The sequence below is a fragment of the Citrus clementina genome, unplaced genomic scaffold (genome assembly GCF_000493195.1).
Source record: "Citrus clementina cultivar Clemenules unplaced genomic scaffold, Citrus_clementina_v1.0 scaffold_1, whole genome shotgun sequence".
In the NCBI taxonomy this organism is placed as follows: domain Eukaryota; kingdom Viridiplantae; phylum Streptophyta; class Magnoliopsida; order Sapindales; family Rutaceae; genus Citrus; species Citrus x clementina.
In genome coordinates, this window is record NW_006263303.1 from 12,273,443 (window position 1) to 12,284,940 (window position 11,498).

Sequence of the window (11,498 nt, forward strand, 5' to 3'; positions counted from 1 at the left end):
TGGGTCTGGGCTTGAAAAAGCATGGCCCAAGCCCGCTTTTTGTCATTCCTAGATTACTATAATTGGATAAATTTTTACAAACCTTGCTTAATAGTTGAGTTTGATTGAATTAATTAAGATGAATCCATGTAACCAAACCAATCCATATAAAAAAAAAATAATCCTTAATTATAAACCCTAAAGATCTAAATAACTAACCTGATTTTTAACTTCTTGTTAAAATTCATGATTTCATTTGAGTATCTACTATATATTTTAAATTGAAAATAAAAGTCAAACTTTGCCATACCAAACATATTTTAAGTTGATATGATTCTGCGGTAATTATGACCGTAGATGTAATATAAAACTTTTCATGAAGAGCAATAGACGATTAATTTGGAAGGTCAACACTAAGCTAGATTGACGTTTTTTTTTTCTTTTTCCCTCTGATAGGATGGTGGTGGATTTTTTACACCACACTGCTGCAACAGAGGGATGGGCGAAAAATAGTGAGGAAGAACCAAAGTAGAAGATTAGTGGAGATACGAATAAGGGTTATTTTTGGAATTTCGATCGGTTAATAGAGTATAATTTTAGTTTTTAAATTCTATACGTGGGTGTGTAAAGAAATGGGTGCGGAGAGTAGAATTGTCAGTTCAAAAAGCCTAAGGGATTTTAAGTAATTTTTGGAGTGGGGTGCGAATAGTTCAACACTACAAAGAGTAGAATTGTCATTCCCTTTTCCTTAACCAATTTGTATTCTGTAGCCAATACCCACCGCGTTGCAATTAGCATGCCGCGTAAGCAACTTGTTTTTGTTTGTTTGGACTTTGGACGATCAACAAAACCATTGAATTGAAAGAGGACTGAAGCTTAAAAGCATATACCTTCAGATCAGATCATCATCAGATCGGAGATCGAAGTCGTTTGATCATCGTCATGAGTTTCCTCTTCGGCAAGAGAAAAACTCCCGCGGGTTCGTTTGTTTTGTTTGCAATTATTTAATTTGTTTTTCAAATTAACGTCAATTTATGGATGTGGGTTCTTATTGATTTGTGGGTTTTATAGAACTTCTGCGGGAAAATAAGAGGATGCTGGATAAGTCTATCAGAGAAATTGAGAGGGAGAGACAGGGCCTACAAACCCAGGAGAAAAAACTTATTTCTGAAATTAAGAAATCTGCCAAACAAGGCCAGATGGTGAGTCCCTTTTGCCTTTAGATTTTATCAGTGCGTATGTATTTTCTTTCTGGGTGTATCCCAGATTGTAATTTTGCATGCTTTTTGCATTATTTTTGTGTCTGTGTTGTATCATTTTAGTTGCTATATATGTCGTGTAATGGAGAAGATGTTAATCTGAATGCGATTAAATTGAAATTAGAAGGCTTCTGCCTAGATTTTAGATTAATATTTCCAATTGATTTAATTCGTGCTGGTTGTTATTGACACTGTCAATTGACGTACGAGATTCTGGTCTGGACTCTCTTTTGCACTTGCGAACATAACATCCTCTGCCTCTGTATGATTCTTCATTACATTTTTCCATTTGTTTCACATTACTATTGGGAAGATTTTGGTCAATATTTAAACTATACTATCATTGGTTATGCTGGTTTCTGAAGTTATTAGATATGATGTATATACATTGTCTAGTGAGTCTAGTGTTGATGGCCACCTAACATGAATATATTCTTATTTGCTGTAATCTTTGCACCAGGGAGCTGTGAAGGTGATGGCAAAAGACCTTATCAGAACACGACATCAGATAGAAAAATTTTATAAGCTTAAATCCCAACTCCAGGGTGTATCTCTCCGAATTCAGGTGTATTTGCTTTCTATTATTAATGCTCTCTCATTTTTATGGAAGATATACACGTCTGCAATTTGTCACTTAAAAAAGCTTTAGTCCTGCTGCGGTTGTTTTTTTTGAATTGTCATTGTGATGTATGGAAATTATATCATCATGTCCTGCTTAGATTATAGATGGAAGTAGCTGCATTCCCTGTAACAGACATTAGGCAGCTGTTTTAGACATCTTAAGGATTGGTTAATTGTGTTGGAAATTAAACATAAGAGATTGGTTATTTCTGTAGCCATTAGACCTTTTCTGGGTTCAGAAGTTTGTAATCTGCTTTTTGGTTAGTCTGGAAATGTTACTCATACATAAATTTTGAGTAATTCATTCAGCACGCCAGTTTGAAAGGCATGCAAGTGCTTCACAAAGTCGTTCAGGTGAGTTATAGAGTCCATATTGTCGCTTTGGTGAGTTATAGAGTCAGTATTCTTAGATGATAAAGGGATTCTGGCTTCTTCATGTGCAAATGACATCACCTTTTCTGCATTATTTCCCTGCAATGCTGTATTATGGCAGTAAATTCAAATTAATTTAGATTGTTTTGGTTATGTTTTCAGCACTGCTATGAGATACTGTGGTAGATTAATTACTTTGACAGTTTAGGATATGTTTCTTTTCTTGTATTTCAGACTGATGGAATACCCCGAATAGTGAAAATACTGAAACTAAGAATTTGAAAGAGGAAGAAATATGTATCTAACACTTAATCTTATCTGAAGTACTCTGGATAATCATATGAATAAACTTGATTTTGATAATGAAACTGTGTATTGTAGTTCCTTTTGAGCCCAAGATTGCAGTCGGTTTGACTTTAAAAACCTATTGACTTTTTATAGTTGTTCCATATTATATTAAAATTGGATTTTCCCTTAATGGTTGATAATTAGACACTGAAATCGACACAAGCAATGGGAGAAGCTATGAAAGGTGTGACAAAGGCAATGGGCCAGATGAATAGACAGATGAACTTGCCTTCACTGCAGAAGATTATGCAAGAATTTGAGAGGCAGAATGAGAAGATGGAAATGGTGACTGAGGTCATGGGTGATGCTATTGACGATGCTTTGGAAGGTGATGATGAAGAGGAAGAAACAGAAGAACTCGTGAACCAGGTTCTTGATGAGATTGGAATTGACATCAATCAAGAGGTATTAACATGCTTGGTGATTTAGACATGCTAGGCTTTTTTTTTTAGTTGAAATTTATCTGTTAAGTTATAATAATATTAATTCCTTTTGTGTAATTTATTTCACAGCTTGTGAATGCACCATCATCTACTGTGGCCGCACCAGCTGTAAAGGGTAAAGTCGCACAAGCAGAAGCAACAGGAAACGATGATGGTGGGATAGATAGTGACTTGCAAGCCAGGTTAGACAATTTGAGGAGAATGTAATACTTGTCTTGTGTATAATATGGACATCGGCTCTACTATAGAAAGTTAGGGTTCATTTGAGCGATGTAATATATTTGTGAAATTCTGCCAGCGTTTATCAATGTGGATTTGAGACAATTCGAGATTTCAATGTATTGCTTTTCAGTTATTTTATTCACAATATTGTGCATGCATATGATTACTTTTTGGGATATGTTAATGCCTCCAGTAGATATGCTCTTTCTCAATCTTGGATTGCAAAGTCTTATCTGCTAGTCTATCTCAGTACTTTTGTTCACTTTTGTGTATAATTTATTGTGATTTCAAAGTGAACAATTTATTATGATTCCAAACCAGCGATCGTATTACTTTCATACTTTGGATGTTGGACTGTGGATGTAGGACTGCGAATAATAAAATGCTAGAATTTTATCGTCGGCAGAGAGGATAATGACAAGCGCTGTTTAAGACACTGTTGGAGACATAAGTATTTATTTTTGAATTAAAGCAGCCATGGTTGTGACTATCATAATGAGAAATTAGAAACATAATTGAACTTTTTTTTATTCAGCCCAGCAAGATTTTCTCCAACTTTATATGGTATAGAATTTAGATCCCTCATGATCTGAGCATTATCAATTAATTAATGACATTTTATCTGTAGTTAAAAGTACGTAGCTATAATGATTTCACTTCTAAAATGACTGAATCTGAACTCATTTTGAATTTTTTTTTTTCCTTTTCCCCACTTTTTCCTTTTGCTGGATGCGAGATATGGCTGTAATGCTGAAAAGAAAAATAAAAGATGAGCAGAAGGCGGTTAATTAATATGATAGAAGTAGAAGTTATGTTCGTAATTGGGGAGTTTTGATTTTATGAATAACATGTTAATGGAGTAAAATAAATTTCAAGCTGAAGCACAATAAATCTCGTGTAACAGCAGTATGTCATGGTTATTGAGGTAGCAAAGGCGATAGTACCCTCTTTTTTTTCCATTGATATGTATTGAACAAACTCCAAATACAATTGACGCTCTTTACCCACCAATACTTGTTAAAAAAAATACTACTATAAATTGAGTTCACCACCTGCATCCCATGAGGCTCATCTCAATTTCTCAAGCAATTACCGAGTGAAGAAACTTCACAAGTTCCAACTTGTTGAAGGATTGAGAGGTGCTAGCAAAGCACCATTCAAATCTCTATAGCAAAGATTCAACTAGTATTTCAGAACAAATAAAAGAGACACACCCCCAAATGTAGAAAAAACCAGCAGCAGATATGTATGCCAATTACAAGTATTGTTCGTGTATCCTTGCTCTATTCTCTTCCCACCACAGTCTAGCATGCATCTCCCCAAATTTTTCTCGGCTGCATCATAATTGCATACATCAGAACAGCAGATTAAGTCAATAGAATTGCAAACATAAAATCTGATTAACAAAATAATAAGAATTGGAGACCTACACACTTCTTCGCTAAAATGAGTCACGCTTAAAATTACATCAGCAAGATAAGAAAGTAAGAGTGTAACCAGAACTAGGCAGGCAGAGGCAGGTAGTAATTAGTTGCACTCATATTAGCCTTGAGTACATTCAGGATTGTCTGCCTAAAGTTGAACCCAATCCACTGAAGGATGTCATTTTTCTAAATTTCTTGAAAAGGTATTCAAGCTCTTTTGTCACATGGTGCAAACATCTGGAGCAGTGATCACAATTTCACTATGTGAACTAGAAAACATTTTCTACAGTTTCTGTGCCATAGCACTTTCACATGATATGCTTCCTCAGATATTATCATAAAATTTGCAGCAGAAGCTCTCACCTGAATCTGACTCGTCTGAGCTCTCTTTTGCCCCCTGGCAAGGCTCTGATGGTGATGTAAACTCCTGGCTCATCCTGTTCAACCCATTCAGTCTCCAGATCACTAGCATTACTGATAGATAGTTCTCCCGAGCGATCTGCATCCCTTGACGAGCTACTTCTAATAGAGGCATCCATGGATGATGTCTCTGTTTTGGCCCCACTGATGCTGGAAAGTTTTGGGGTAGATGTGAGGCCACCAGAGTCATAGTAATTACGTGCTTGCATTGGGTGATGATCTAGCGAATCTGAGGATGAGTATCCCATTCCCATCCCAGTTGGACGATACAAGTTACGAGGTAAGCGTTCTCTGGTCAGCGGCGGTGTTACAGGGCTCTCTTCTACAGATTCTATTTTAGAGCTCTGCAGCAAATTAAAACAAGTGAATCGTTAAAACTAAGAATCGATAAGAACAGATTCTTGAAATAGCAACTCTATAACAACTCCCCATTTACTACATTGAGGCGACTTAACATTGCCCTAAATTTTGTCAGCAGTAGAATGGGGTGTTATTGAAAGGTGAAACAAATTGACAGATACTAAATGTTGGCAACCAACCTCCACCAAATCTGTCTCTAAATGACAATGAAGAAATTTAAAGACAGTGTTAATTTTAAAAATTTTAACAATCATCATGTTTTGTTAGGTAACTAGGCTCAGAGCTCACCTCATCTTCAGATCTTGGTGGTGTTGGTAGTGGAAAAGCTTGGCGGTTAAACCTCTGTACATTATAAAGTTCCATGACCCTATCGTAGTTTTCAGCCCACCATCTTTGAGCTTGCCATTTGTTAAACATGTCTCGACTAATGAAACAAAACAGACTACAACTTAGATTAATTATTAAACATGAGGTAGTTGCATGAAGCATGAGGCACGTGCTTTATATGATATAAAAGTTAAGCAAGTAAAATTATGCAGCCATAGAATGATGAAAAAAAAGCAAAAAAAAAATATAATGCAACATGACATCAGCATGAAGCACAAAATTTGATTGAAATTGTGTAGATGAATGAAAAATAACATTTTTTAAGGTAAGGCCACAATCTAAGAGCTTTGACAACATACAAATTGCATAATCAATTGAGTCTAAGTTGTCTAAAATTTCTCCACGTGCCCAGTGCTTCTTGAAACCTGATCTCTATCATTGTGAAGTTTGAACCCGTTAAACGCTTTGGGCCACTAAATTAGACAAGAGTCATTTTTTTTACAAAAGGAGTCACCGGTCTTACTTTAAGAGCATTCAAAAGCTAAAACCTACCCAGCAATAGAAGTAACATCAAACATTTTATGTGCAACATTAGCTTAGATTATTTGAACTTCAAATAGCGGTGGATATCTACTATATCCACAACCGGTAAAGGTCGAATGAAACTGCTCATAAATCAATCACTGGCCTTGTTTCATTGAAAAAGCAAATAACAGAGGATTCAAACTTCAAATTGCTTTTGGACTAGCCATTTAAAAAGGAAAAATTAAGTTTAAATGATATAAATAACGAAATTATTTTGGATGCACTACTGTCGTTGTCTCATAAGAAACAAGAAAGGTCCATTCGGTTATTATATTTTGTCTTGTAGAGAGTTTATAGAGTGACAGGGAGATTGGGGCATTCTTAAATTATTGCAAAGTAACATGACAAAAATTGGTCACAAGGAGACAATGCCACGGAGAATCAGGCGTGAAGAAATTTTGAAATGAAATAAAAGGGGAGAGTCTTCTCCGACAAATCGACAAAGCTCAGTAAAAAAGCTTCCCAGCATAATCAATTCTGCCCCCACACACCACTAATAAGGCAAAATGAGAGAGTGAGTTCCCCTTTTGGACTTTTTCCGGATTGCTTTCATAAGGCGTGATATTTACTGTACATGTAGGTCCACGGTCTCACATCCACAGCGGTTTCTAAGGTTGCGTTTGGATTCTACCTATTTTCAAGGGAAGAAGACAAAGATACCCTTGAAATTTGGTGGAAACGGAGGTACCAACTTTATTATTTTTAGAAATGACCAAATTAACCAGTTTTAAGACTATTATACCCTTTTGCTATAATTATCCGAATATATTTCATTTAGACATAATTCCTGTTAAAATATAGATATATTTTTATATACATATACATATACATATCAACAAAGTCATTTTTCCTATTTTAATTTTTTAACGATTGAAATCTTTACCAATAATCAAGAGTAATAATAAAAATACTTTATTATTTTTAGAAATGACCAAATGAACAAGTTTTAAGACTATTATACCCTTTTGCTATAATTATCCAAATATATTTCATTTAGACATAATTCGTGTTAAAATATATATACTTTTATATACATATACATATCAACAAAGTCATTTTTCCTATTTTAATTTTTTAACGATTGAAATCTTTACCAATAATCAAAAGTAATAATAAAAATATCCAAACAACACCCAACACCCAACATCCAATCAATTCATTAGCACGAGCACCTCCACCACACTTTCTCAAGTGACGGTGCAAAAACGTAATAAAGAAACTTTACTAAAATCACAATTCTGACCGTCAGATTTTAATCATGATGTTAATATGAAACTGAGCATACCTGAAGCGTATCCGCTTAAGATCATTGCCTCCACGTGGCAAAGAAACAAAGGTAATAAGCACACCCGGCTCCACCTGGGCCACCCATTCCTTCGGCTCATTCTCTTCAATGAACACGACCGGGTCAACACGGCGACCACTCACCGATTTTATCGGAGTGGCCTCGCCACTCGAACTCGATATTCCCTTAAGCCTGGCCTCCATCTCCTTCCCCCAAGTGGTCCTCGGTGTGGTGGAGCTAGAACTACCGGTCCTTCTGTACGACCACCTGAACCGGTCCGAATCGGCATCAGACTCTCCCGAGTTACTCTTGAGTCGACTCTGAGCCGCACCAGGAGCCGTGCATGGGCTGCAGTGTCGGTACGCTCCTGATGCCTTTAACGCCATGTCCTTTAGCTGAAATTACCAAAACACAAAACACTCAGAAAACGAAATTTGGCTGACTGAGTTGAGTTATAACATGTTAACTTGATTAATTACCTGAGATGTGAGAGATTTGATGGCTTGTTGTTTGGTACTGCCGCTGCCGGTCGATGAGTCAGAGTCCTCGGGTTGACTAAGTGAGTCATCCCCCGGTTGCTTCGACCGAGCTATGCACGTCAGCATTTTCTAGTTTTTACTCTCCAACTCAATTTCTGTGCATTGTTAGATTTTGATTTCAGAATTGGATTCTGCTTACGCTTCAAGCCTAATTATTACCCAAAAATTTTTAAACGAAACTACAAAATGAAAAGAGAAAGAAGGTGAGAAGTACATGTTGGAATTGTAGTGGCAGTAAATTCTGAATTCACAGCTTCAAAATCCGAGCGCAAGCATCGAGAAGCTTACTCCCTCACTCACTTTAATGCCAAGTTACAGGTATACCCATCAGAGATTCTCTGCCAAAATCGGAAGTAAAAAGAATAAACAAAAACTAAATAATAAAACTAAGAAAATTTAGAATATATGCAGATACTATATATACACACATAAAAGAAAATACCTTTAATCATAAGCGAAATGAAGGATTAGGTTTTAAACTTCATTAATAATAAAAGGAAGAGCAAAAGAAAAGAGAAACTGAGAAACAGAGGGCTTGCTTGCAATTGCTGCTGCTTTGCTGGCTGGCTTAATAGTAATGGGGGTAACAGGCTATAATGGCAAATAGGATACTGTTAAATTCAGTAGGATTAACTGTGTATATAGCTTTGCCAGTTTGCCCTTTCTCTCTCTACCGGTTACCGGGTGTTGACTGGTTAACTGTGTGTACGGACAAGCCATTTGCCGGTTGCTGATGCCTGGACGGGTCTAGTGTAGGTGTTTGAAGTCAATAAAGATTCCTCGTGTTTTTCTATGGACTCTGAACGGCCCGCTAGGCTCCCGTTGGGTTATTTCTGATTGGTGAAAATACGAGGAAGAAATTGTCCGAGTTGATTTTAAAAAGAGTGGTGCTGTTTAACACTTCCCTATTCTAATTCTTTTAATCAAAATTTTTATATATATGATGAATTTTTCAGTGCGAATACGTTATTTTTTTTACGTTTTTTTTTTATCAACACACTCCATTAAGTCGTACAATTTAATAAAATCAATTTTCAATTAACAATTAAACCATAAAATTTAATAATCACTTTAATTAACTATTAAGTCATGTGCTAAAATAGCGCGTCCCAACAAAAAAAAATGAGGACACCTATATAATTCTTTACTCATGTCGATGCCCTCGTTTATTTTCATGCAAACATATTATGAAATCATATTATTTAATAAAATCATGCTATTAAATCATGTCATTATAGTTAACTACTGATTCTATTAAACCAAAGGATTTAATAGCGTATCTGCATGAAAAAAATGAGGATAATTGTAGTTAAGAATTATATATATATATATTCACATTTTAAACTCTATTTTAATATATTTTTAAAATGAAAATTAAAGTTAAAATTTAGTCATTTAGTTTTTTAAATTTTTATCTTAATTTTTTATTATTATTGTGTATATGGCAATTGAGGCCTTATAAAAACAAAAGTTTATTTGAAAGAAAATGTGTTATAGTATTATTAAACAAGAATTAATCAATTTTAATTAAAAAAATCAGTTGTCCGTAACTTGGCGTTGGGTATTTTAAAAATTAAAATTAAAAAGGTCATTTTATTTAAATTTTAGAGGATTGTTAAAGGTTCTCTTTTTTTTATTTCAAAATAAAATCCATCCCGAATAGTCAAATAAGATTTTAATATAGTATGAATTTCCTCCTGTTTGTGTATTCAGGATAAAAATTAGGACCAATCCTGAATCGCTCCAAGTCTCTTTCCATTCCAAATGTCCTACCCCATTAACATCATAATTTCCATTACCATTTTTATGAAAATTTAATCCATTGTTACCGCATATTAAAAAGAAAAAGAAAATTTTTGTATAGTGTTATCAATATATCAAGTCTTAACTAACATTTTTCAATAACAAAACAGCCAAAAGTTTAAGCTAGAAATGATACTAAACTAAAACATTCAAAAGTTGTCTTTGATCTTCAACTCCAAATTCTTACTTCTAATGGGTAAGAAACCTTTATTTTCACAAGATCTTTAACTTTTTGTTCACATATAAAAAATTTATTTAAAAAGTTAGAAAGAGAGAGTAAAGAATAAATTAGTAGGGGTGTTTGCGGAACGAATTTTGCAGATTGAACATTAATTCATATCCGATCCATGATTTTACAAATTATAAATTTTCAATTCAATCTAATACACGGATTGATTAAATTCAATTCAAATCCAATTCATATGTCTGCGGATCAAATGCAGATTTGACCCAATCCATATCCAATCTATCATTTTGTAAATTGGTTTGTAAATTAAATTTTTTTATTTTGTCGAATCCACGAACTAATTAAATAAAAAAATCTTATATAAATATAATTTTACTATCGATCAAATTTAAAATTGAATAAAATTTAACTAAATTAATTGTTTAAATAAAGGTAGAGTAATACATTCAAAGTTTTAAAATATAAAATAGTGAAAAAAAATCTCATTTGTTTAGATCAATAAATGAAAATTAACGAAAGTTATGAAAATTAATTGTTTAAGAAGCTATTTTTGTTTATTTAATTATTTTTATTTTATATTATTATCGGATACGTATAATATGTTATTAATATAACTATATTTTAACTTATTTATTTATTAGTGAGTAGTAATACTATATTTACAAGTTTTATTTTTTAATTAAATAATTTTTTTTGCGGATTCGCAGATTTTTGTGGATTTATGGAAGTAAATCCACATCCAATCCACCGACTACCGGATATTTAAATTTTCAGTACAATCAAATCCACCAATACACAAATCAAATTTATATGAATTGGATTTCTGCAGATCAAGATAGATTGAGCAGATCAGATTGGATTTTGAACACCCCTATAAATTAGTTTAAAAAAATGATATTATATACTGATCCAAAAGTTTTGTCTTTGTTCGTCAACTCCAAGTTCTCACTTCTAATTGATACGAAACCAACATTTTCACAAGGCCTTTAACTATTAACATGTAAAAATTAAGAAAAAAAGGGTAAAGAATAAATTAGAAAAAAAAAACAAAGAATATTATATACTGATAAGTACATAATATGCAATTACTAATATTAAAGAAAAAGTAAAATATTTTACCTCTAGAATCTCCTCAATGCTTCTTCTTAGATCCATGTATCTAGGAAATTCATAAGAGCCACAACAAACTTGTAGATAAATTCGGATCTATGGGTGGATTACTTTTAATATCATTACATTATTTTTATGAAATTCATATGAATAGTATTTTTATGTACTTTAGAGTAATTTTACAATAAAAGAATCTAGGGAGAAGCTAAAAAAA

The 11,498-nt window shown here is 33.7% G+C and overlaps 2 protein-coding genes across 2 annotated transcripts; one reads left to right on the forward strand and one right to left on the reverse strand.

Moving 5' to 3' along the window:
* Nucleotides 1–716: 716 nt before the first annotated feature.
* LOC18054966 (vacuolar protein sorting-associated protein 2 homolog 1) lies at nt 717–3,402 on the forward strand. Its single transcript, XM_006451505.2, has 5 exons — nt 717–958; nt 1,051–1,181; nt 1,699–1,803; nt 2,724–2,984; nt 3,092–3,402. Exons 1-5 carry the CDS (start codon nt 922–924, stop codon nt 3,227–3,229), a joined length of 672 nt encoding a protein of 223 aa, XP_006451568.1. The 5' UTR covers nt 717–921; the 3' UTR covers nt 3,230–3,402.
* Nucleotides 3,403–4,162: 760 nt separating this feature from the next.
* Nucleotides 4,163–9,000, reverse strand: LOC18054967 (protein Brevis radix-like 4). Its single transcript, XM_006451507.2, has 7 exons — nt 8,627–9,000; nt 8,399–8,522; nt 8,125–8,279; nt 7,646–8,040; nt 5,737–5,872; nt 5,032–5,432; nt 4,163–4,578 (listed from the first exon to the last, which is right to left on the reverse strand). The coding sequence occupies exons 3-7, from the start codon at nt 8,248–8,250 to the stop codon at nt 4,500–4,502; spliced, it is 1,137 nt and encodes a 378-aa protein (XP_006451570.1). The 5' UTR covers nt 8,251–8,279; nt 8,399–8,522; nt 8,627–9,000; the 3' UTR covers nt 4,163–4,499.
* Between the last annotated feature and the right edge of the window lie 2,498 nt (nt 9,001–11,498).

What these genes read in the sequence shown, in the direction of transcription:
- LOC18054966 (XM_006451505.2), top strand. Translation starts at nt 922, where the DNA reads ATGAGTTTCCTCTTCGGCAAGAGAAAAACTCCCGCGG. An exon ending in CAAGAGAAAAACTCCCGCGG is followed by an intron (nt 959 to 1,050) that starts GTTCGTTTGTTT and finishes TGGGTTTTATAG; the next exon opens with AACTTCTGCGGGAAAATAAG. An exon ending in GTGTATCTCTCCGAATTCAG is followed by an intron (nt 1,804 to 2,723) that starts GTGTATTTGCTT and finishes GTTGATAATTAG; the next exon opens with ACACTGAAATCGACACAAGC.
- LOC18054967 (XM_006451507.2), bottom strand. Translation starts at nt 8,250, where the DNA reads ATGCTGACGTGCATAGCTCGGTCGAAGCAACCGGGGGATGACTCACTT. An exon ending in TCAAATCTCTCACATCTCAG is followed by an intron (nt 8,041 to 8,124) that starts GTAATTAATCAA and finishes TGGTAATTTCAG; the next exon opens with CTAAAGGACATGGCGTTAAA. An exon ending in CTTAAGCGGATACGCTTCAG is followed by an intron (nt 5,873 to 7,645) that starts GTATGCTCAGTT and finishes TTGTTTCATTAG; the next exon opens with TCGAGACATGTTTAACAAAT.